A 22871-nucleotide genomic window follows, 5' to 3' on the forward strand; every position below is an offset into this window, starting at 1 on the left:
GCCTCGACAGACGGAGACTGTGTTCTATGCTGGTATTAAGGTCACTGTGATATTCATTTAGATACATAAATACTGGGGGGGGGGGGGTATAATTTCACAGACCATCCTCTGGTCATAGTGTTTTTCTTGACTTTTCACATCCCCTACATTTGTTTTGCTCTCCATCAGACACTGTAGAGGAATTCACTGTGAAGTCTGAAGTGAGTGACTATGTACCCACTGTCCTCAAAGGATGGCACGCGAGCCTGTGACCTTGGAAGGAGAAGAAAGCTTTCTCGTATGGCAAAGAAAATGGAAATTAAAAAGTCTGGTTTCCTCTTCTTTGTATCGGCACATACCAGCTGTCAGACACCAGTGAATAATCCAGTCCTTCTGTTCCAGGAAGGTAGATAGTTGTTATTAAAGCACTGCCAAAAGGAAGTGTGTTTTAATTTTCACTAATAATGGCACAAATAAAATGGTAATGCAACAAATAGAAGAGAAACTTTTAAACGTACAGTGTTGCATGAGATTTTTTTTTTTGGTCCCATCTAAGTCCACTCTCTCCGACGGTCCCTGAAATCTCGCCAGCAGGCTGACATCCTGATGCACATAAAAAGGAAGGAGAACAGTCAGAAAGGCGGGGTAGGTGTGGCAGCTCGGGCGGTCATGGGGAGCAAGAAGGAAAGGGCAGCTGGCTGATCAAGTGTAGCGGATGAGGCTTTAGGTTCAAGGGCCGAAAGCGAGGACGCCCTACTGCAGAATGCCCAGATGGTACCTACTGGCAGACTTGGAGTGAAGGACCCCAGCCTTTAGGTTCTTTGGTGTAGTCCTCACTTCCGAACACAAAGCAATTTACACGACCAGTCCTAACGTCAAGCAGCAGAAAGCTTCCTCTCTGGGAAAATCTAGTAAAGGCATCTGTTTGTGCCTCTTACTGCAAAAGGGCCAGCTTTCTCCGGAAACTGCTGCTGTTAGACAAGACTTGCAAAGGCTGTGATGGTGGAGCGCGGAGTTTGGTAATTAGTCAAAATGAGTCCATGCTCATCCAGTCCTTCAGGATGTAATTCCCCTTTCTGAGCCTCAAATTCTTTGTCTGTAAAATGCGGTAGGCAGAGTGAATCAGAAAACAAAAGTGATTCTAAATTTCTAAAAGACATTTTCCTTCGCCAACTAGTGAGGTCTCAGTTGGTTGGGCTTCATCCTGTGAAGCAAAAGGTCACTGGTTCGAGTACAGGTCAGGCACATGTGTGAGTTGTGGGTGGGGTTCAGGCCGGGGCACATGCGGGAGATGGCTGATGGACGTTTCTCTCTCACACGTCACGGCGATGTTTCTTTTCCTCTCTTTCTCCCTCCCTTTCCCCTCTCTAAAAGTGAATAGATAAAATCATCAAAAAAGAAGACTTTTTCCCTCTTTATCCTTTCTTCAAATTAAAAAAGATGAAGCTATAAAGGCATAATCTAGTCCACCTGCTTTCCATATACCCAAGATTAACTCACATACTTTTTCATTAGCATGATAAAGTTATCTTCAGAAACACACGCATCCCAGTTTCAGAACACCGCCTCCTGGGGTCTTAGCTGCCACGCTGGTCCAGGAGCACAGTCAGCATCCTGATGCCAAGCAGGGTCCTAGACAGCGTCCACTGCCACTGTTCCAGGTGATGCTCTCTCCAAAGATGATATGCTCCTTTCCAAAATGTCTACTTTTTGCTCAGAACAACGATGGATGGATGGGTAGGTCTTCATGCGACTCACCACCTCAATCATCAGCTTCGTATGTTATTTCTCCAGAGCAGAATTAACTCACCTAATTTTGTGTCAAGTCACCAGAATGCTTTGTTGCATTAAAAGAAATAAGACATCGCCCAACTCTAGCCTGAAACTTCTTCTGGATTATTTCGCAGTATCACCATGTCTGGGGAGCCTGTTATATAAGTCATTATTGACATAATTAGCCAAACATGAAACAGGTGTCAAATTCTTAAGTCTTTATGACAATAAATTTCCATTCCGAGTTGTGCGAGCGAGCTCACTGTGTCCCGGCCCTTAGTAGAGTTGAGACTCCCGAGTCTGTTTCCAGTTGGAGACACCAATGACGCGTTCAAAGCACTCCGTACTCACAAGTCACATCTGGTCACCTTTCCCGTCCGTGTGAGAAGCCAAGCCCTATTTCAGTCGTGTCAATGTTATTAGCGTAGTGATTAGTAACAAATCACCAGAAACAGGATGTAAAGGGAGAAGTTCAGGAGAAATAACCTCTTCCTCCTGAATTAAAATGCACGGGCGCGCAGGCGTCCCCTCCTGCCCACTGGAGGAACAGGGCCACGGAGCAGTGTGAGCAGCGGGCCGGCTGTGTGGAGGGCCAGGCTGACCTCGGCCTAGATGACCAGCTTCTCCACACTGAGGGAACTGGTGGTTTCGTCCTCTTCGTTGGACCCAAAATAGCCGGGGAGGTCCAGCATCCTCTGCTCAGCCTCGGTGAGGCCAAAGGAGGTGTTGTCATAGAAGGCGAACTCGGGGTGCGTCGGGAAGCTCTGGCACCTGTCCCTTCTACCCTGAGAAGGGCTCAGGGGGCTGGCCCTATGGTAGCTCTCTTTGGGGGCGGGGGGCGAAGACTGCTTCCTCGCCAAGCTCCTGTGACTAGGGGACGGTCCCCTCCGAGGCCGGGGAGGGTCGGCTCTCTCACCCCCGGCCCCAGAGCCTCCCTGGCGGACCCCCGGGTCTGGCTTCCTCGCGGGCAGGGCCAAGGTGTAGGATTTAGGGACAGGGCTTGCCGGGCCACTGCTCCCGCCCGCTCCCTGGACGCGGTCCAGTGTCTCCGGGAACACGACGGCGCCCCGACTGCGGGGCCGCGCCCGGTCCTCCGCCGGGTCCCAGGGCCGCGTCCGGGGCCCACGTGCCGGGGCCTGCCGCGGGGGCAGGGAGCTCAGGCTCCTCTCCCTGAACGGCCGCGCCTGCTTGGCCTCGTGGAAGCTGGCGGTCCTCCTGAAATGCAAGCTCCGGGGGTGGCCGCTGTCCGTCGGGGCCCCTCGGCCGCCCCCGGGCCTCGCCAGCGACTTGCGGATCAGGGTCTGGCTGGGGCTTACGGCACACGTGGCCTGGGGGCCGGGGACCTCCAGCCGGGACGCGGGCCTGTCCCCGGCCCCAACCACAGGCGGGTCCGCAAACGGGGATTTGAGCCGGAACTTGGTGGCGGCAGCCTCTTCTGAGCTCTCCAGGTCCAAGGGCAGGTCCAAGGGCGGGACGGCGGCCCCCTGGACGGCCGTGTCGGTCAGCGGGCTCTGCGACACATGGTACACCTTGGTGGTCTCGGTCAGGCCCTTCTTCTTCATCTCCTTCAGCTGCTGCTGGGCCAGCCGGTAGCTGAACAGGGGCGGGATGATCTTCTGCGCGCTGGACTGGAAGCTGTCGCTGCCCGAGGCCTCGTCGTCAGGAGTGGCCGGCACGCTCTGCCTGTAGGTCAGAGGGATGCCCGGGTCCCCGGGGCCCCCCGCGGGCCCATCCCCCGCATCTGAGAAGCTCCCGCGAGGCTCACCCAGCTCGCAGATGGTCTCCTCGTCCGAGTTCTTCCGAAAGCCGGGCGAGTGCACAGAGCTGTGCCGGGCGGGGGTGCTGCACTTCGGGGGGCGGCCAAACTTCCTCCACAGCGTGATGAGCACGGTGGCCACGATGATGAACAGGCACAGAGATATCCCAGTGACCGTCACGATGTTGTTGGACTTCATGGGGCCCTGGGGCTGCAGAGGAGACGGACTGGATGCGTGCAGCGCTACAGAAAAAGGAAGAACAAACATATTCTGTGCATTCTCCAGGGCTGTTTTCTCTGCGTAGTTTTTACGATCGAAGTGGCTTGCTCTCATTCTCTGGCAGTTACAGAAGTCAACTACCCAAGGACTAAGATTTGTGGTCTTGACTATTATCTCTGAGGGCAGCTTAAGCCAAACTAAAGCCCAGAGACCCGTAGAAGCGAGGTGACCGAGAAGCCACCACGTGCCCTGCACTTGCCCCTCCTACTGACGCTTGCCTCAAATCTTCTACATAGAAGTAGCCTGAGGAACGTCTCAAGGAAAAATCAAAGTTTCCCCTTAAGGTACATGGGCCAGCTACAGTTAGGTGTGCCTTTGAGGTTTACATCAGGAAATCCTTATAAGCATAAAACTCAAAATGCAAAAAATACTTTAGGTAGGTTGTGCCTAAATTAGCACACAAACATGAGACTTGTGGCAATGTCACTCACGTCTCCTCTCTAATGTTCGTGAATCCTTTCCTAGGGTCACACCTCTGCGTCCTCCCTCTTCCATCTTCAGCTCCCCACGCCCAGCCCGCCTTCCACGGGGCCATGATTATCCATCTTCCCTGCCCTACATGGCTTGTCCCACCGCCATCAAAGTGTTCCATCTGAGGCCGCGGCCTGGGCTGCCACTGAGATACCTGGGAGCCTGAGACCAACATATGTCACCAGGCCTCCCCTCCCCTTCCTCCCTGGCCACTGTCCACCATTCAAGTCCTTGCAGTCACCTGTCTGACCTCCTGTTTCCCACAGTCTTTTTACCCCCTGTCCTTCATACTGTGCCCTAGGGATATCTGACCATCAGGTCCTCAATGTCCAGAACTTTTCCACCAAATGCTCTCTTCACCTCCTTGCCTTGCCTGAGGGTTGGCTCAGCCCCAGGGCACAGCATCTCCCCTGGCATAGGCTTACCAGGAATAGCACCTCCATTCACCTCTTTCTCTATAGAATTAGTGGGAGAAGCGTCTTGCTACAAAGGCCAGTACCCCAAGAACTCTCAAGGCCGCCTTTCTCTCGGGGGTCCTCTCTCTGTACCGATTACCTGCAGCTTCTCCTCTGTGCACCTCCACAGAAACATGCTCTAGCTCTCCTCACTTTAAAAAGACCTCTCTAGAACCCTCCCTCTGCGGCCATGGCCGTGTCTTGCTCCTTGTCCTCCCAGCCAAGCCCACAGAAAGAGGAGTCTGCCTTTGTGGACTTCCTACGTCCCCATGGTCACCTCTGGCTCCTGCCACCTGCTCCCAGGACTCCAGTGGTTTAAACGGCTCCTGTCAAGGTCATGAATACCTAAGAGCCAAATTCAAAGGAGTTCCACCCCAATAGGCCTTGAACTCTGCAGTGCTGCCTACTGTCCGGTGACTTTTTCTCTTCTTGGTTGCAGTGATAACACTCACGTATCTAACCGGGAGAGAAGAACATGACCTCAGGAACCAGGGAGGTCTAGGTCCCATTCTGGCTCCACTAGCTTTGATCTCTCCACCAAGGTCCCACCAACACTGCCAGCTCCACATGCCGAGACTCGCCATCAGTCCCCCCTCTCCCCCCGAGACCCTGCGCCTCCGTCAACGTATCTGATCCCAAGGGAACAGCAGCACAGTGTGTCTGCTGGCCAGGACTAGAGTCCCAGCATCTGAATCCTTCTCCGCTCTGCATCCCTGCTGTGGGTGCTTCAGGTTGCACCTCAGATACTGGAAATCTCTTAACACTACACACAGCAGCTGAGAAACCCCTCTAAAACACTTCCACAGTTCTGGTGAGGAAAAGCAAAGGAGGGAGAAATAAAACGAAAGTAAAACAAAAAGAAAATTCTGGGGGAGAAAAAAAAGATCCTCTCTTCCATTTTTGTATTTAAAAAAATAATTTTATATGTCCGAACCTTTCATTTAGATAGCTGTTCTTGTCATTTCCCTATCTTCTACAGCGTGAAGTCCCCTGCCAGCTCGCTGGCAAGCTGTCCCAGCCCACGACACTCTATGAACAGGGCTTCTGCAGCCAACGGCGATCACAGAACGTTAATGAGCCTACTCCTGAACACAGACCACCGACTTTCAGGCAGATGGGGGCCCGAAAGCCTCTCCGGGCAGAGGTCCCCGAAGGAAGCAGCTCGCCTACCAGCACACTCCTCCAGCGAACACCGGGACGGCTCCGAGGACATTCCGGGGCAGCCAGGTCGGGAGGGGAAGGAAGTCAGACACAGGCGGTGACGCTCTCTGACGCCGTCCCCACATGTGGCACTGCACCGGCTCCATGGCTGCCACAGCCCCCAAGTTTCTGCAAGGACATTAGCCGTGCTTTCAGTGCAAGTTCATTTGAGAATCAGAATTGAATTGCACCCAAATAAAGCAGCAAAATTCAAATCTTGGGCCTTGATAAGTCAGTATGTAAACTATATTCCCAACGATGCAGGAGGCCAGAAAGAGTGTTGTTGCTCCTTAAAAGAAGATCTATACCCTGGCTACTGTGGCTCAGTGGATTGAGCGTCAGCCTGCAAACCAAGTGTTGCTGGTTCGATTCCCAGTCAGGACACATGACTAGGTTGCACGTCAGGTCCCCAGTTGGGGGCACGTGAGCGGCAACCACACAGTGATGTTTCTCTCCCTCTCTTTTTCCTTTCCCATCTCCCTGAAAATAAATAAATAAAATTGTAAAAAAAAAAAGATCTATATACATGACAAACTCTTAACCTTTCTAGAACCAATCACAGAACCATCTAGAACCCTGAAATATAAGGAAAGACAGGCTCCTCTAAGAGAAGACAGGGTACGATCATGGCTCTTTGGGGCTGGTGCCAGGCTTCGTACAAGCTGCTGAGAAGACGTCATTTAAAATGTAATGAACTCCCTAGTGGGGAACAGCATGAAAACATAGAATTGCTGGGGAGTTTGTACCCACTTGTAGGCTCTCCCCCACAGATCTCACCAGAGGCTCCCAAGAAGGACCAGAAAACCCCAAAACTTGAAGAGCACCCAGTGTTGCTAGGGAATTTAAAAAAAAAAAAGAAAAAAGAAAAAAAAAAGGGAAACCCTTCACTCCTGGAGAGGAGCAGAAAATATCCTGGGCCCAGTTTATTGGAGGGGGCTTCTACCACCAGGGAGGGGCAGGATCCTCAAGAAGGTCCCATTCCTGAGACTCAGGGGCATAGTACTTGCCAAAGACTAAGACTGAGCTGGCACAAGAGTATGCTCTCCTCCCCCTCCCCCCCGATACCTCGTTCCCAACCCTGCATCATGCTAGCAATGGCCAAGTATAAGCAACAACAGCCTACCACCTAGGCCAGGGCAAGGATGACAGGTAAAAACTTCTCTGATGTACAGCAGACTCAAGCCTAAAGCTGAGGGTACAAGAGAAGCAGGGAGTAAAACCCTCTGGCAACCCAAACCCTACCCTGAACACAAAGTAACATTACCAAATTTTGAACTCTGTTATGCACTGAAGGTAGTTATAGCAACAGTAAAACCCAAACGTAGCTCAGTTCCTTACTAGATTGACTCAGTCCCCACAGTAAAGGCCTGCAAAAACCAGGTATGCCCATTTCTGGGCAAATACTATTTATCAGTGACTACAATTCTAAGATGTCCAACTTTCAACCAAAAATTGTGAAACACACAGAGAAGCAAGAAAAAACAATAAACTATCAAGAAACAAAGTAATCAAGAGAACCAGACTCGGATGGGATCCAGGTACCGGAACTATCCAAGAGAAAAGTTAAAATAACTATGATTAATATGTTAAAGATGTTAGTGGAATAGGTGAACAAGATACATGAACAGATGAAAATTTTCATCAGAGTGTTGTAAACTAAAAAGAGTCAAATGAAATGACAGAAAATGAAAAGCAGGGTAACAGAAATGAAGAAAGCTTCCTAGAGGCCCACTAGTAGATTTAACACAGCTAAGCAAAGAAACAGTGAGGCTTTACGTAAGTCAACAGAAATCACTCAAACTGAAACACAAAGAAGAAAAAAATGAGCGACTAAGAGCTGTGGGACAATGTCAAATAGTACCTAACACTTGTAATTAGAATCTCAGAAGAGGAAAAAAAATAGAAGAATGTCCAAGAATTCTTCAAAATTAATCAAGGACACCAAATTACATCCAAGATGCTCAGAAACATCAAGCAGGAAAAATTTTAAAAAGCACATAAACAAACAACTTGGACAGCCTATATTCAAACTGCTAAAAACCAAAACAAACAGAAAACTTTGTGGCAGAAAGGAAGGGGAAGGTGGAACTATATCACACACAGAAGAATAAAGATGAGAATAACAGCGGACTTCTTGTCATGCAAGCCAGAGATAATAGAGTGATTATCTCTAAAGTACTGGAAGAGAAAATGAGCAACCCAGAATTCCATGTTAGTGAAAATATCTTTCAAAAATAAAGGAGAAATAAAGACTTTTTCAGACAAACAATAATTAACAGAATTAATTACCAGCAGGTGTTCTCTACAAGAAACGTAAGAAAATCCTTCAGTAGTGTTTCTGGCCAACATGGTAGAGTAGGTGAATGCTGTACTCACCTCCTTCCATAAACACACCGAAATTGCAGCTAAATTATAGAGCAATCAACCTGATAACCATCTTAAGATTAGCTGAACAGAAGTCCGATAACTCAGGATATAAAGAAACCACGTCAAGACTGGTAGGAAGGGTGGAGACACAAAATGGGCTGGCCCCAAATGCAAGTGCACTGGTTGAAAATCTGAAGAAATAATCCCAGTTGCAGGGACCCGCCCCTTGACAAGCAGGGGGTCTCAGCCACCTGCTGGGGTCCCCAGCCCTGAGCTCCCATGTCAGGAGGAAGAACTCATGCCACATCTGCTGTAAAAGTCGGCAGGGATTCCCTCCATCCTTCCCAGAGTGTGCTGGAAATGGCATTTATTAAGATAAAGATAATACTCATTTTTAATTTTTAAATGCTCTAAATATACTTGATGGTCTAAAGCAAAATAGTAATCATGTATTATGTGTTTATAACATATATTAAGTGTATGACAACAATCACACAAAGAATGGGAGGCATGAATTGGGAGTGTGCTATGGTCCTTACACTACATATGAAGTGTAAAATAATATTATTTAAAGGTATATTGAGAGTAATTTGATGTATATTGTAAAATCTAGGACAATCACTAAAAAAGTATTTTAAGATATAAATAATAAAATAGAGTAGTTTAAGTAAATCATTTAAAAAATTCAATTAACCCAAAAGAAGACAGAATAAAAGAGGAAAAAAGAGATCAAATCTAAAACTAGCAAGATGATAGATAAAAATCTAACCATTTAATGATTACACTAAATATAAGTAATCAGAATACAGCAGTTAAAAGGCAGAGATTGTGAGATTTGGTTAAAAAAGAATGACCCAACTGTATGCTGTTTAAAAGAAAGTCACCTTAAATATAAATACATAAATAAGTTAAAAATAAAAGGATGGGAGAAGTTATACCTTATGAACATTAATCAAAGGAATTAATCATCTAGTACACAACAGACATTTCTCCCCAGACATACAAATGACCAACAGATACATGAAAAGATGCTCAACTTCACTAGCTATTGGGGAAAGGCAAATCAAAACCACAATGAGATACCACCTCACACCTGTTGGAACGGCTGTTATCAACATGACAAATAATAACACGTGTGGGAGAGACTGTAGAGAAAAACGAACTCTCATTCCGTTCTGGTGGGAATGTAAACTGGTACAGTCACTATGGAAGTTCCTCCAAAAACTAAGAATTGTTACCATATGACCAGCAACTCCTCTTCTAGGTATCTACCTGAAACATTTGAAAACATTTATTTACAAAGACATGTGCACTCCTATGTTCACTGTGGCATTATTCACGGTGGTCAGACATGGAGACAACCCACGTGTCCTTCAGTAGAGCATTGGCTACGGAAGATGTGGCATATACACAACGGAATACTACTCAGCCGTAGAAAGGATGAAATACTGCCATTTGTGACGACATGAAGGGTCCTTGGGAACATCATGCTGAGTGAGGTCAGTTACTCAGGAAAAGCTAAGAACCATGTGATGTCACTCATGTGTGTGACATAAAAGTGAAACTCATGGACACAGACAGCAGTGTGGCGGCTACCAGAGGGAAGCGGTGGGAGGGGCAGAAAGAGGCAAAAGGGGCAAACACATGGCAATGGGAGACGGTTTGACTTTGGGCGGTGAGCACACAATGCAACACACAGGTCCTGTATCACGGAGGTGTGTATACTTGAAGCCTATAGCATCTTATTAACTAAAGTCTCCCCAGTACATTTAATTAAAAACGTGTTAAGAAATAAAGAAGAAAACTAAGTGGCTATATTCGTATCAGACAAAACGGATGGCAAAACAAGCAATGTTACCAGTGATTAAGAGGGACATTACAGAATGATAAAAGAGTCAACTCAGCAAGGCGCTTCGGCCTTCAACAACCCTAATTGGGCCTATACCTAACACCAGAGCTTCAAACTACACACAAAACACTCTCAGAACAGTTATTATTGACTGCTGAGTGCAAACCTCTCTTCCAAGCACTTACGCAATCACTGCCAGATGGAATAATTGAATCGTTCCCTATGAAGAGTTACCCTAAGTCCCTTCTCTATCAGCACCCACCCAACAGTAGGCCTAGCCAACTAGTCATGCCAGCACCAGGCTCGAAAACATCCTCTGCATAAAGGTCTCTTCATTCTTTACGAGCAAAATCTCACGCTGCAGTCAAAGGTACACAAAGCACTACAAAAACAAGGGGAGCGTGTAAGGCACATACATTCTCAGGGAAGCCAAGTGGTGCAATCTTGGGAATGAGTCATGGAACATGAGTTCTTTACACTAATTAAAAGCTTCTTGGCTTTACGCAAGAGCAGGAGCATTACAGCCCTGTGTCCTGGACCACCATCCCTGAGGTGTGGTAATTATGTTCCACCCAGGGGTTCTGTGCCTCCCAGAGCACACTGCACCCCTCGAATGGCAGGACAAGGAGCCGGCATTGTCCTCAAGCTTCAGGACTGTTCAGACACTAAGCCCGCAGCATTTGCAAAGCTTTGGGAATCTGATATTAAAGTCTCTCGGACTTCAAATAGTGTGATTTATTTTTGAAAAATCCACCGGGAATTCCATTGCTGTAGAATCTAAATGGAAAACTAAGTCAATGTGTAGTTTATCCTTTTCTTGTGCTCATATTTAGGACCACAAGAGACTGGGGGGAAATCCAGTGAGCCCTCAGACATTGAGTGGAAGAATCTGGGAAAAGCCCAGCAGCTGGAAGAACCAACGAAGCAGACATCCAACATCTTTCATCAACTGGCTGGAATGACTTGACTCCCCACTCCCTGCCCCCTTGGTTTGTTTCCATTAAATTCAGTCATGGAGACTTTTTTTTTCCTCTTACCACGTAACTTCTGAAAAGTTAAGCGCATCTTGAATGACTTTAATAAGTTTAATATAATTGTTTTCCTATTAATATGAGACTAGCCACATCTGAGTTCAATTTTCACTTTCATCAACATGTGCTGAGCACCTGTAAATGTGCCAGGCATACAAAGCGGGCCAAATAAAAATCTTAAATAGCTTCAGGGGAGCGCAGGTTGGCTTTTGCCATCAAACAAGCTACCCCAATCGGGGGAAGGGGGAGAGGGGGAGGTGAGGATGGGGTGAAGTCATCAGGAGGGGGAAGACCTTGAACAAACAATGACAGAAGTGATAAATGCCATGAGAGATGAACTAAGGATGGTGTGCCAGCTTACAGCAAGGCCATTTCGTCTGCGTTGAGAAAGAGTAACCCAAGTGGAGATTGGGGGATGGGTTAATGTCAACCAGGTGAAGGTGAGAAGAGGGTGTTCCAGGCTCCAGCCCAGAGTGACCGTGTGGTGGTCAGTTCGGCCATGGAGCACCCTGTGGCTCTCAACCTCCTGTCAAGCAAGGTGACTGACAGGCTTTACGCAGGGGAACAGCCTGGATTTTAAACAACCCTTCTGGCCTCAGTGAGAAGATCAAGGGGATGGGGGAAACCAAGTAGGAGTCTGTTGCCAGAACGCAAGTGAGGGATGATGGAGACTTAGACCAGCCGGTGTCAGTGAAGCCGGGGAGACGGGGAGAAACTCGGACATTAAGAGATTGTTAGAGGAGCCCTGGCTGCTGCGGCTCAGTAGATTGATCGTCGGCCTGCGAGCCAAGTGTCGCTGGTTCGAATCCCAATCGGGGCACATGACTAGGTTGCACGTCAGGTCCCCAGCTGGGGGCGCGAGTGAGAGGCAACCACACAGTGATGTTTCTCTCCCTCTCTTTCTCCTTTCCCCCTCTCTCTAAAAATAAAATAAGCAAACAAATAAATTTATTTTTTTTAAAAGAAATTCTGTGAGGAGACAGCATCCACGGGACATAGTGGATTATTTACAGGAAGACGGTGCAAAAGAGAAAGACTCCTGGGTGTTTGCTTTGAACAATGGATGGGTGGTGGAATCTTGTCCTGGGGAGCTGGGCTAGGGGGGAGGATGATGAGTCCACTTCCAGGCATGTTGCTTTTGAGGTGCCTCAGGGACATGTGAAGGATGACAGCTATTCGGTGCCACTTGAACGTAAGGGAGAGATGCCAATCACTATACCCCTTGACAGCAGGAAGAAACTACAGAAGATGCGACCTTCATCCATTACCCTTGTAAGATGACAAGGGTCCAGAGTTTTAAAGGGGGAAGTTGTTACCGTAGACAGTCAGCTGAAGCGCCAGGGAGCCCCCCCCCCACTGGCCAAGACGGCAGCAGGGGAGGTTCTCACACTGAGTGCGCCAAAAGCTAGAAAGGTGCAGGGATGGGGCCTGGCTGACCAAAAGCTAGAAGATAACTGGGTAGGAAGAGAAGCCCTCCCCTCTTTATCCCTGTAAGGAATGGTGGGCGTGAGCAGGAAATACGGTCTTGGAGACGGGAGTCTGCCATTCTCCCCCAAAGTATCGGTGACTTTTTCAAGAACCTGGGCTATAAAAGGGAGAAGAGATTATGGGGGTGATTGCTGAGAAAAAACCAGGCGATGCGCGGTGGTTTGTTTTGTTTTTAGATAAGTGAAGCACACGTCAAAGCGGATGGGACTAAGCCAGACAGAGGAGAGAGGGGGGATAATTAACAGAAGGTTCCTGGAATGGGCAGAAGCAGGGCTCCGCGATGGAGGGAAGGGTTGACTTGGGACAGGAGGAATGTCACTTCTTCCCTGGTGGCAGCAGGATGTGGAGAGGGTGGGACCGATGCCTGCAGGCTGAGAGATTGGGGGGTCGGGGGTGGGGGGAGCTTGTACCTGTGGCTTCCAGCTCCCCGGCGTGGTGGGAGCAAAGTCAGCGCTGAGAGGTAACAGCGGGCAGCGTGAGGTTGGAGGGAAGCAAGCAGATGGGGTGGAAAGTGGCTGTGGAGAACTGGGGTAGAGCCAGCCAGGGCATGCCGCTGGCCACATGGTGGGCGCAGCTGAGCGTGGAGGCGTGACCCACCCCCACTGGCCCCGGCCTGCCTGGGTGTGCCCTTCTCAGGCAGCTTCAGTGCAGTGAGTGGCCGGCAGTGGGCTGGATCCATGCAGAGCTGAGCTGGGGCCTGGCCCGTGCGTCAGAAGGACAACGAGGCAGAGTTGAGGGTGTCAGCTGGAGAGAGACTGATGGGGTGGCCACACAGTCTAGGCAGGGAAATGGCCAGGGGGTGTGCAGACCAACAAAGGAAAGGGACTCCTTCGAAGGAGAGGAGGTGGGTCAATCTGGAGCGAGAGACACTTGGAGTGACAAGGCGGCTGGAGGCCTGGACAGCCAGCGCACACGCCGCCCCGCAGGGAAGACAAGCAACACGCCTGGGAACCAGAAGCTACCTGCCAGGCTAACCCGCTTGCCCACACCAGGCTTGCACCCGAGAAAAAATGCAAAGTGGGGGCACGGGGCATGGAGGGAATTGTAACAACCCCACTTACTGTTATTAGGGCGTTATGCAAAGACTTCAGAATTCGAAGACGTGTTCAGAAATCATCCCTTGAAATCTCACTAAAGAGACTTCATTCTTAGAATGAAGGACCTAAGAGGAAAAAGACCTGCTCAGCCAGAGCAAGCCAGCGAGCTGCTAAATACCGCTTGGGCTTTAGCTTTGATTTCTGATCATACCGGCCATGAACTTGCCACGTGATGTGTCAATAGCTAATGTTCATCAGGGCCATTATGAGGAATACGGCAATCCCTAAAAATGATGATATAGTTCACAGAAGATTAAGTTCAGCTCAATTCAAATAATGAGTTTGCATAAAGTCATTCATTTGATGTTTAAAAATATCAAATCTCAATACCAACCTATATTTCTCTGGATCAGCACACACTCCTGCTGCTTCGTGGAAAATCGGCTTCTGCTTGAAATGCCGAAGTCGAAGCAGTACTTATTCCTCCCCACGTCGAACAAAGAGCAGTTGAACACCGTCCTCCTCTGCCCCAAGCTCAGGCTGTTCTCAGCCAGCCGCGTGGTCCTTTCCCCTGGACGTCTGGGGGCCTCCTTGAAGACTGAAATCACTCCCTGGACGAAGACGCAGGGCGGGGGCAGCACCATCACCTCCACCCCGGACGCACACGTGAGTTCCGGCGCCATCACCAATTTGTATCCAAATTTCTGGGCCAGGTCCACGGGGCCTGCGGAGGTAATGACCGAGTCTCGGCCAAGCAGCTTCAGCACCACGGTGACGTAAGCTTCCGGCCCCACGGGCGCACAGCCAAACTCAACCCACTGGCCTTGGGTGAGTTCCATCCTCTTGCTGGCTCTTATCTCCAGGGGCTGCCCCTGACTCGTTCTTGCCTCAGGGAGACTGTTGGTGAAGATGACATCCACCATGATGTCAGGCTTGTCCCCAGGGAACAGGCACAGCGGCTGATCGGTGAAAAGGCCCACCTGGAAGGTGCCTTCTGCTGCCTTAGATGTCCTGTTCAGATCCACATGAAAGACAGGCCACTGCACCTTCAGAAAGGCACCTTCCTCCCGCCTGGGAGTGGGAGGGCTGCTGTCTGTTACCTCCTGAGCCATGGCGAACCAGTAGTCGCCCGCTTCCTTGAAGTAGAAGCATTCAAACTCGAGTGTCCCCTGGGACTGGTTGGTCAGGAGGTGTTTGGTGGTCAGAGTCCGGTTGGTGTTGGCCTCCAGCAGCAGCACAGACACATTCCTCAGCGTCCCGTTAGCTCCATCCAAACGCTGGAAACCCACAGACACGGTCGTGTTGCTAAGCGCTACATGGCCCGGCTCGCCCAGGAGGAGGCGCTCTGCTTCTCCAAGAACTGAAATGCAATGGTCAGAATCAGTTTTACAAAAAAATACAGGGGCTGCATGACTGGAGGCATCAAAGAAAAAAACCCCTAGAGACACAGGAGAAGTTTGAACTGAGCCAAGGGTGAAATAAAATGGTGCTGGGAGCTGATTCTGGGAGCTGGGCGCTGTGACCAGTTTCCATTTTAAAGGGGCTGTTCCTTTATCGTCATCTTTTAGTTATGTTTAAAATAAATAGCGATAAGTACTCTGAATAGATCAGCAAGGAAAACCTATAAAGCAAGAGTAACAATTTACAATGGTCGAGATACAAATCCAGTACCTCACTTTTCTCATTTTAATCATACTCTGGTGTCCAGGGATTGGGGGGAGAAGGATTTACAGTGCCGTGAGAGAAAGCTTGGTTGAAATAATATAATAAAAACTGCTCTAGATTACTTAAAATTTAAGACCCTAACTATACTCCAAAATTATTTTCTGACATACAGGTAACTCAGTTGGGCATTTTCACCATAAAGAAACCGATGCCCTTGCATTATATGAAGCAGAAATTTTTAGACAAATAAGAAATGTTGACACTCTGTTCTCCACGGGTCCTCCAAGGATAGAGTGAAACTTGTCCTTGGCAATTTTAATGACATTACAGCAACTGCTATTTACCCACACAGGATGGACGATTACTGGCCCACAGTATCACTCTGTTAGGGTCAATCATATCCTTTTAAAGAGACCCATCAGAGAAGCTACAGTAAAGACTGAAAAAAACACAGACACACAGAATCTTTGTTTCTATTTTGAACCTTATCCAAATACATATCAAGAGACCGAATTGGGCAATGCCACCATTGGCTGGCCCATGGTTGGGGTAAGAAAGAATGCTAAATTTAAGGGACTGTGGTGCCTTTCGGTTTGAAAAACATGTGTAAGCATGAATTCATATATTTTACTACATATACCTTGTATATATACTATATATACACGTCATATCATATGTATGTCAAAAGGGCCTCAATGTGTTGTTTGGCCGGCAGTCTTTAAATATACCCTTACATGTGGTCAATCAATGATTATTAGAGTCAGCACATGAATATATTGGCACATAGAGATCTGGGGGGTTTAATTGGCTCTGTACTTCTTCCATTTCTTATTTAAGAGGAGGTGAATCAAAGGATATAAAACTTGGACAGTCCTGAATGCTTGATCACCACTTGCTTGAAAGCCCTAGCAGGATAAAGTCCTTTTTTAAAAAAAAAAATTACTTAGCCAAAACAGAAGTTGAGGGATACTTCCTTTCGGATGGAGACAGTTCAAGGTTAAGGCTGAAAAAGGTGGCTGATTCTGGTGCCTTTTTGTGAACAGGTGGCTAGAGACTCCCGTGTCCACTGGATGAAGGTTAAAAGCATACGGCACTTGGGTAACTAATGAGAGCCTACTGTCAATGACAGGGACGGTCAGTCAGGCCAGTCAGATTCTGATTTGATGGGCAGCGAATCACTGAGAGAGACACACATGCCCAGTCGGAAATGGAAACGAAAGATACAACGGGTTCCAGCAGAGCGCGCTCTCATTTCTACAGACAAGAATACGACTTCATTTAGAAGACTACAATGTGACTGTGTGCCATCCTGACCACTGCAGTCTGGCTTTCTCTCTGTTGCTTCATTTCCTCTCTCCCTATTCCTTTATTGTATTTCAGGGAATTGGTGTCTCAATAGAAACACGTGGCTGGCCTATTGTGATCAACATCAAATGGAGAGAGAGAAATAAAACCCCAGACCTATGACAATACCTCCTCTTCTACTAGTAGTAGTAGCCTGTGCACTCAACTTCTATGCTCTGTGCTCTCTTTTATGCTCATTCAACTTTCATTTTTATATTCCGGTAAGATATTTTGTGCTCAACAATGACACACATCCTTGCAGACTTTATTTAAATGGAAGAGTTTGGATGTCTTTATTTATCACTATGAAGCCAAGGACACTTTTACCATTTTTCTGTATGAGGTTGCTACATGCAGAGCAATCTATTTTTGAGGAGGAATAAATGAGTTTAAAAGAAGCGAATCCCAGATTGGTTTTCCGTAAACCGAGTGTCTTCTTGTTTAAATAAACCTCTTTAAGAAGAAATGACTGAGGAAGGAGATTCCCCAGACAAAATGACCAGCGCACACTCTAGCCCATTACCTGGCTGTGCCACTGATACTACATGAGCCAGGATTCTCTTTCTCTGGGATCCTAATTTCTTCATTCCCTTGGAAGCAATTTCTACTCTCATACCACCAACTGCTTAGATGTTTCTCAAATACTTGGAAATCATCAAAACTAGCATTATATTACTGAACTTATTGGTTCAGTAGTTGCGTGTCTGAGAAGTGAACCCACTATTGAGCTGAAACAACCTGAACGAAGAAAAGTGACCGGAAACACCTAGTGCACACTCAGCCGTTCAAGGTGTTTCAAATGATTGATTTCATTTTACCCTGACAACAACCCTGTGAGGTCAATGTTACTGCTGAGGTGGAAAGGGCTTAACAAATTTATCTAAGGCACACGACTGGCAAGGACTGAAATTCGAATTGGTTCCAGAGATATTCTAGCAACAAAACTCTCCTGTCAAGTGAAATTTTATGTCAAACCCCAAGTCGGCCCTGACTGATGTGGCTCAGTGGGTTGGGTGTCGTCCCACAAAGTGAAAGGTTGCTGGTTCGATCCCCAATCAGGGCGCATGCTGGGTTACAGGTTCATTCCCCGGTCCGTGGAGAGGCAACCCACTGAGGCTTCTCTCTCACATCGGTATTTCTCTCCCTCTCTTTCTCCCTTCCCTTTCCCTCTCTCTAAAAATAAATAAATAAATGCAATCTTTAAAAAAAATCCCAGGATGTGCAATATCATTTCATGTGTGTGTAACAGGCTTGTCTCCAATTTGTTAAATTGAAAGTGAGGTTTTTTGGTTTTTTTTTTAGTATCTATTTGAATCAATGATGCCAACCCTTAAAAGAACCCAGGGTTGCAAGGGTCACAGTGTAAAAGGTACCACACTGGCCTGCCCCCTTCACGCGGGGCCACCGACACCAAGGCACGGATCAGCTTCACGAGTGTGTTTCCTGTTAGATTCCTACAGTGCCACGCACACTCACGATACTCACCGTAGTCACAGAGCACCATCAACAACAGATTTGAAAAGTCTTTCAACATTTGTTTCATTCTGATCAGCAAAATGCCAGGGCTTTGGTCTCTTCATGTCCTTTCTCACATCTAAATTGTGAATTTATTTTTTTTCAAAAACACCTGAAATTAGAACGTCAGAAAAGTGATGTGATTCTTAAAAGAGTCATCATGAAATGACAAAAACCATTCTACTAAGCAGTCAAACCTTCTAGGTGATAGTGAGAAGAGACTAGAAAGGGCACTAATTTTCACTGGGGACGTGACCTGTACTTACACACTTCCCTTCTGTCCCAGTAGAGCTCACCTGCTAAGAACATTCAGGACGCCCGACGCCAAGATGATCTCTGCAGATCATCTTTACGGCGCATCCTTGATGGAGAATTTGCTGTTATTTGCTTAACTTCATCACAACTAATAGCCAATCTTGATAATACATCTTTACGTACTGAGCTGCTTGGTATTTCACACTGATTCACTATAGGTCAGTAAATGTACTTTTGGCCAAATGCTCGTTTCGCATTGTGCTGGGCAGACATCCTGCCTTCCTCCCACAAATGGACATACTATCTCTCTTGCTTCATTTCTTAATGCCTAGGAGCTACACCAAAACTATCAAACCTTTAGAAAAGATACCCAGGGTATTGCAATTAAATGAGAACCCCATGTGGCCCAACCCCCCTTGTTTAGGGCACGTGAAAGAGAAAACAGAGCCCTGGCCAGGTGGCTCCGTTGTCTGGAGCCTCCTCCCACACACCAGTCAGGGCACATACCTAGGCTGCTGGTTGGATCCCTGATCCGGGTGTGTCCGGGAGGTAACAATGTTTCTTTCTCTCTTTCTCCTCCCCTTCCTTCCTCTCTCTCTCAAATCAGTAAACATATCCTGCAGTGTGGGGGGGGGGGGGCAGAGAAATGACAATGTCATCGTCTGTCAGTCTTCTGATACTTGATGCCGCTGGCACGCACCAGCGGCGTCCTTCCAGACCACCGAGGCGGGCGGGAAGACCTTGCTGGCCTGCGCTTCAGGACGGTCGGTGGGAGGAGGCACTCGCTCTGATACCAAGGCTGTGAGGCGATGGAATAAGGTGCTGGTTATCTAAGTGCCCCTTTTCACCGTGGGCTACTGAACATGCCAAATATATACTTTTAATATTTCCATTTCCATTACTCAGCTGATAGTTTTAAGAAACATATTTATTCCAACTATAACTATGCTACGTCCACTCAAATAAGACAAAATAATGGAGGTAAAGGGACTGATCAGAATAATGAAACATTAAAGGGGAAGAAAACTGATGCTATGCCTCCATCAGCTTTCTTTCCGTGGGAGTTGGCTGAACAAAGGAAATGCTGTACTTCCTCGAAGGGAAGCAGAGATCTAAAACATAATTACGCAGATGATGAGAACTCCCTTCCCTCCCTAACATCAATGTTGCTGGACTTAGGCACCGATCTGACCTAAATCCTTTTCTTTTTTTTTTGCACACAGACTGGAAGACGTGACCAAAGACAGCAGGTGCGCATCCTGTATCCCCCAGCTAGCACGGGGGGCAATGGAAAGGCTTCCTTTATTTAAGTCAGCGATAGCAACCCATGTGAAGAGAAATGAGGCAGCCCTAGCTCCCAAAAGTTGCACTGGCTTTTCTAAATTGTTTTTTCCCCCACGATAACTGTTTTTTAGAGACATTCCTTGGCAGGGTGGCTCCCTGTATACCAAAGGGTCATGGGTCCAATCCCCTCTCAGGGCACACGCTGAGGTTGCTGGTGGGTCCCTCGTCAGGGCCCACATGGGGAGCAACAGATGCTTCTCTCTCACATCGATGTTCCTCTCTCTCCCCCCTCCTCTCTAAAATCAATAAACAACCTCTGGTGAGGATTTTTAAAAAACAGCAGCTCCTAATTACCACTGACTGTGATTATAACACATTTTCCATCTTAAGAAAATGACCAGTAAAACCTAGAATAGCATAATAATCTATATTTAGAACTGATATTAGTGAAATTATAAAATGAACCAGCCTACCTGAAATCATAATATGGATTATATTATATTTTAATATGCTCAAGTTGAATTTTTATTAGCTCCACCACTAACTTGAAGACTTACACAGAGCATCCCAAAATAGAATGAATTGCTGGGTAAAAAGCACTACGCTAAAAAATAAAAATAAAAAAGGAAAACATGTTTTTTCCCCCATAACCTTACTTGCTTAACTTACCCCAACAGTTTTGTTTCCAATACAGTACTTGCTACTTATACTGTGTGACTTGAGAATCGTTTTGAGGAAATAAGAACTCCGGTGGATTTTACACACGTTTAAAAGTACCCCTATATAGCATTCACAGATAACCATTTGCAGACAGATTCTCAATGTATCAACTACAGGGTAGGCAGGGGTTGTGAATACTCTCAATGGCCAAGCTCAGATTCCATGTTTTTGGTGAAACCAGCTAAGATAAAGAATCACCCTAAAGGCCATGGGGCCAAAGGCTCATTAAAGAATAAAAGGAAAAAGAAAAAGAAGCCAAGCGAGTCTGTCCCTCCCGACAAACGTGCACACGCTCGCGTGTGTATATAGCTAATAACAATATTTATTAAGAGGAAATCCCGAACTCCAAAGCAGCTGGTGGAAACTGGATTTATGGCCGCAGCCCAGTGGGCTCCGCCCTAGTCCCACCGGATGCACGCGGCTTCCCCGGGGCCGCACACTCCCCGCGTCCACCCGGCTTTCCAAAACCCCGCCAGTCAAGTTCACGTTTGGAAATCTAGCGCTGCCCGTGCCGTCAGACGAAGCTTCCCTTAAAAATGAAGACCGTTTGAAAACGCTCACATCTCATATTCTTTCTGTTGCAGAAAGGATTTCTGGGGGGGCGGGGGGGAGTGGGGGCGGGCAAACGCTCTGAAACGCTTAGTACCCTAAGGCCCTATCCTTCAGCGGTCCCAACGGTTCCCACTGACCCGTCTACAGGCAGCTTCGGTCCCTCCCAACACCTGCGCCCGCGGAGAGCCGGGCGCAGGTGAAAGTCGGGACTCGGGCACGGGGACACACATATTTAGACAGTGTCCCCTGCGGGCGGAGGCTGAGCACCAAGCAGGGGGGAAGGCGACTGGGTGCGTCGAGGGACTGGCACCGTCCGCCTTCCCAAGCACTTGCTGCCCGGAGGGCTTGTGCTTCGGCGGGAAGTAGGGGCGGAGCGGGGGTCAGAGTCCGGGAAGCCTCCGCCGCACAGGAGCGCCTGCCCGGTAGCGGAAGGCTCTTCTTACCTCTCGGTTCTGGCGGAGCAGCGTCCGCGGCCCGGGCGAGCGCGGTGGCGAGGACGGCGGCGGGCGAGAAGCTTCAGTGCCCGCGGGGCTGCGCGCCCTGGCCCGCTGCGCCGGCCGACCGCAGCGCCACCCGGCCCGCCCCCGACGGCGCGGGGTGGGGGGCGGGAGGGCGCTCGGAGGGCGGGGGCCTGTGCGAGCCTGCCCAGGCCGCCCACGTGCTCTGGGCAGCGCATCCTCCCCTGCCCCGGCCCGGCTGGCTCGTGGGGGACAGAAAACTCCACAGGAAGCGCGCGCGGCCCGCCAGGGCCAGCGGGAGAGGGCGCAGACCCATCCCCAAGACACACACACCCGTAGCCCACAGGAGGGACCCGGGCTTTAAGGGCTGGCCGGCAGTCTTCTGAAGCTGACATTCAGTCACTTCTCTCCAGGGGCTTTTCCCTCTGGGGGGACACAAAGTAAGCCATGGAAGTGACAGAACTGTTGGGCTGGAGACGTGGTTCCCCAAAAGGCTTGGTTTCCCAAATGTCATGGCAGTTTCAAAAGAAAACGGTGCCGGTAAGGCGCATAGTCGTTTATCTTTCCTGGGAGCCAGGATTGGTTATGTAAGTAACTTTAAAAGGACATTAAAAAAACCTCTAATCTGCAGGTGAAATTCTTTGTAAAAGAATACGGGAGCAGAGTGTTCCCACCTTGTTTAACAGGTGTTTCTGCGCACCATGCAATGCGCAACACCGTTGACCAATGGCTTTTCTTTTACACAAAACATGCTATTGAACAGACAAAACTAATGTGGTTATCGAAGTCACAGCACAGTGGTGGCCTCCTGGGAGCAAGTGGTTGGAAAGAGCCACCAGGGAACTTCTGGGGATGACAGATGAGTTCCCTTGGATGGAGTGTGTGTGCACGTCAAAAGCATCCAATTTAAAATCTGTGCGTTTCACTCTTTGTAAAGTTTACCTCAATTTTGAAAACATGGCCTTTGCAGGTCCTTGGATGTACCACTTAAGTCTTTTAAAAGGTAACACCATTACTCGGTTATCAGAGTTATCAGAGGTTGTTGGAAGTACCAGGTTTGCTAAGTAATTACCTTGTCAAATAAGTACTTCTAGCAGTGCTGGTTAAATCCCTCCGAAGTTTCATAAAGGGCGTTAAGGCCATCATTCAATTTCACTGCCAGTAGAGTTACCTAGACCAATATCCATTTATCAAGCTGGGATTCCTTGTCAACAGCATGCCATAGTCCCTGGCATTTTCCTTTTTCATTTTTTAAAAAGATTTTATTTATTTTATCTTAGAGAGAGAAGGGAGGGAGAAAGAACGGGAACTTCAATGTGCCGATGTGCGAGAGAAACATCCATAGGTTGCCTCTTGTGCGCCCCCGACCGGGGACCTGGTTGCAGACAATAA

At 48.1% G+C, this 22871-nt stretch overlaps 1 protein-coding gene across 1 annotated transcript; it reads right to left on the reverse strand.

Moving 5' to 3' along the window:
* Window positions 1-267: 267 nt before the first annotated feature.
* On the reverse strand, window positions 268-21563 carry THSD1 (thrombospondin type 1 domain containing 1). The gene is made up of 5 exons (XM_090258599.1): window positions 21465-21563; window positions 18181-18322; window positions 14081-15046; window positions 5885-6043; window positions 268-3751 (listed from the first exon to the last, which is right to left on the reverse strand). The coding sequence occupies exons 2-5, from the start codon at window positions 18236-18238 to the stop codon at window positions 2361-2363; spliced, it is 2574 nt and encodes an 857-aa protein (XP_090114725.1). The 5' UTR covers window positions 18239-18322; window positions 21465-21563; the 3' UTR covers window positions 268-2360.
* Window positions 21564-22871: the final 1308 nt, after the last annotated feature.

Source organism: Furipterus horrens, unplaced genomic scaffold (genome assembly GCF_987537825.1).
Source record: "Furipterus horrens unplaced genomic scaffold, mFurHor1.1.pri manual_scaffold_12, whole genome shotgun sequence".
NCBI lineage: Eukaryota > Metazoa > Chordata > Mammalia > Chiroptera > Furipteridae > Furipterus > Furipterus horrens.

Excerpts from the sequence above, each read along its gene's own strand:
- THSD1 (XM_090258599.1), bottom strand. The coding sequence starts at position 18,238 with ATGAAACAAATGTTGAAAGACTTTTCAAATCTGTTGTTGATGGTGCTC. Across the intron at positions 15,047-18,180 it reads GATGGTGCTCTGTGACTACG|TTCTTGGAGAAGCAGAGCGC; the intron begins GTGAGTATCGTG and ends ATTGCATTTCAG. Across the intron at positions 6,044-14,080 it reads GCTGATCCAGAGAAATATAG|AAACTTGGGGGCTGTGGCAG; the intron begins GTTGGTATTGAG and ends ATGTCCTTGCAG.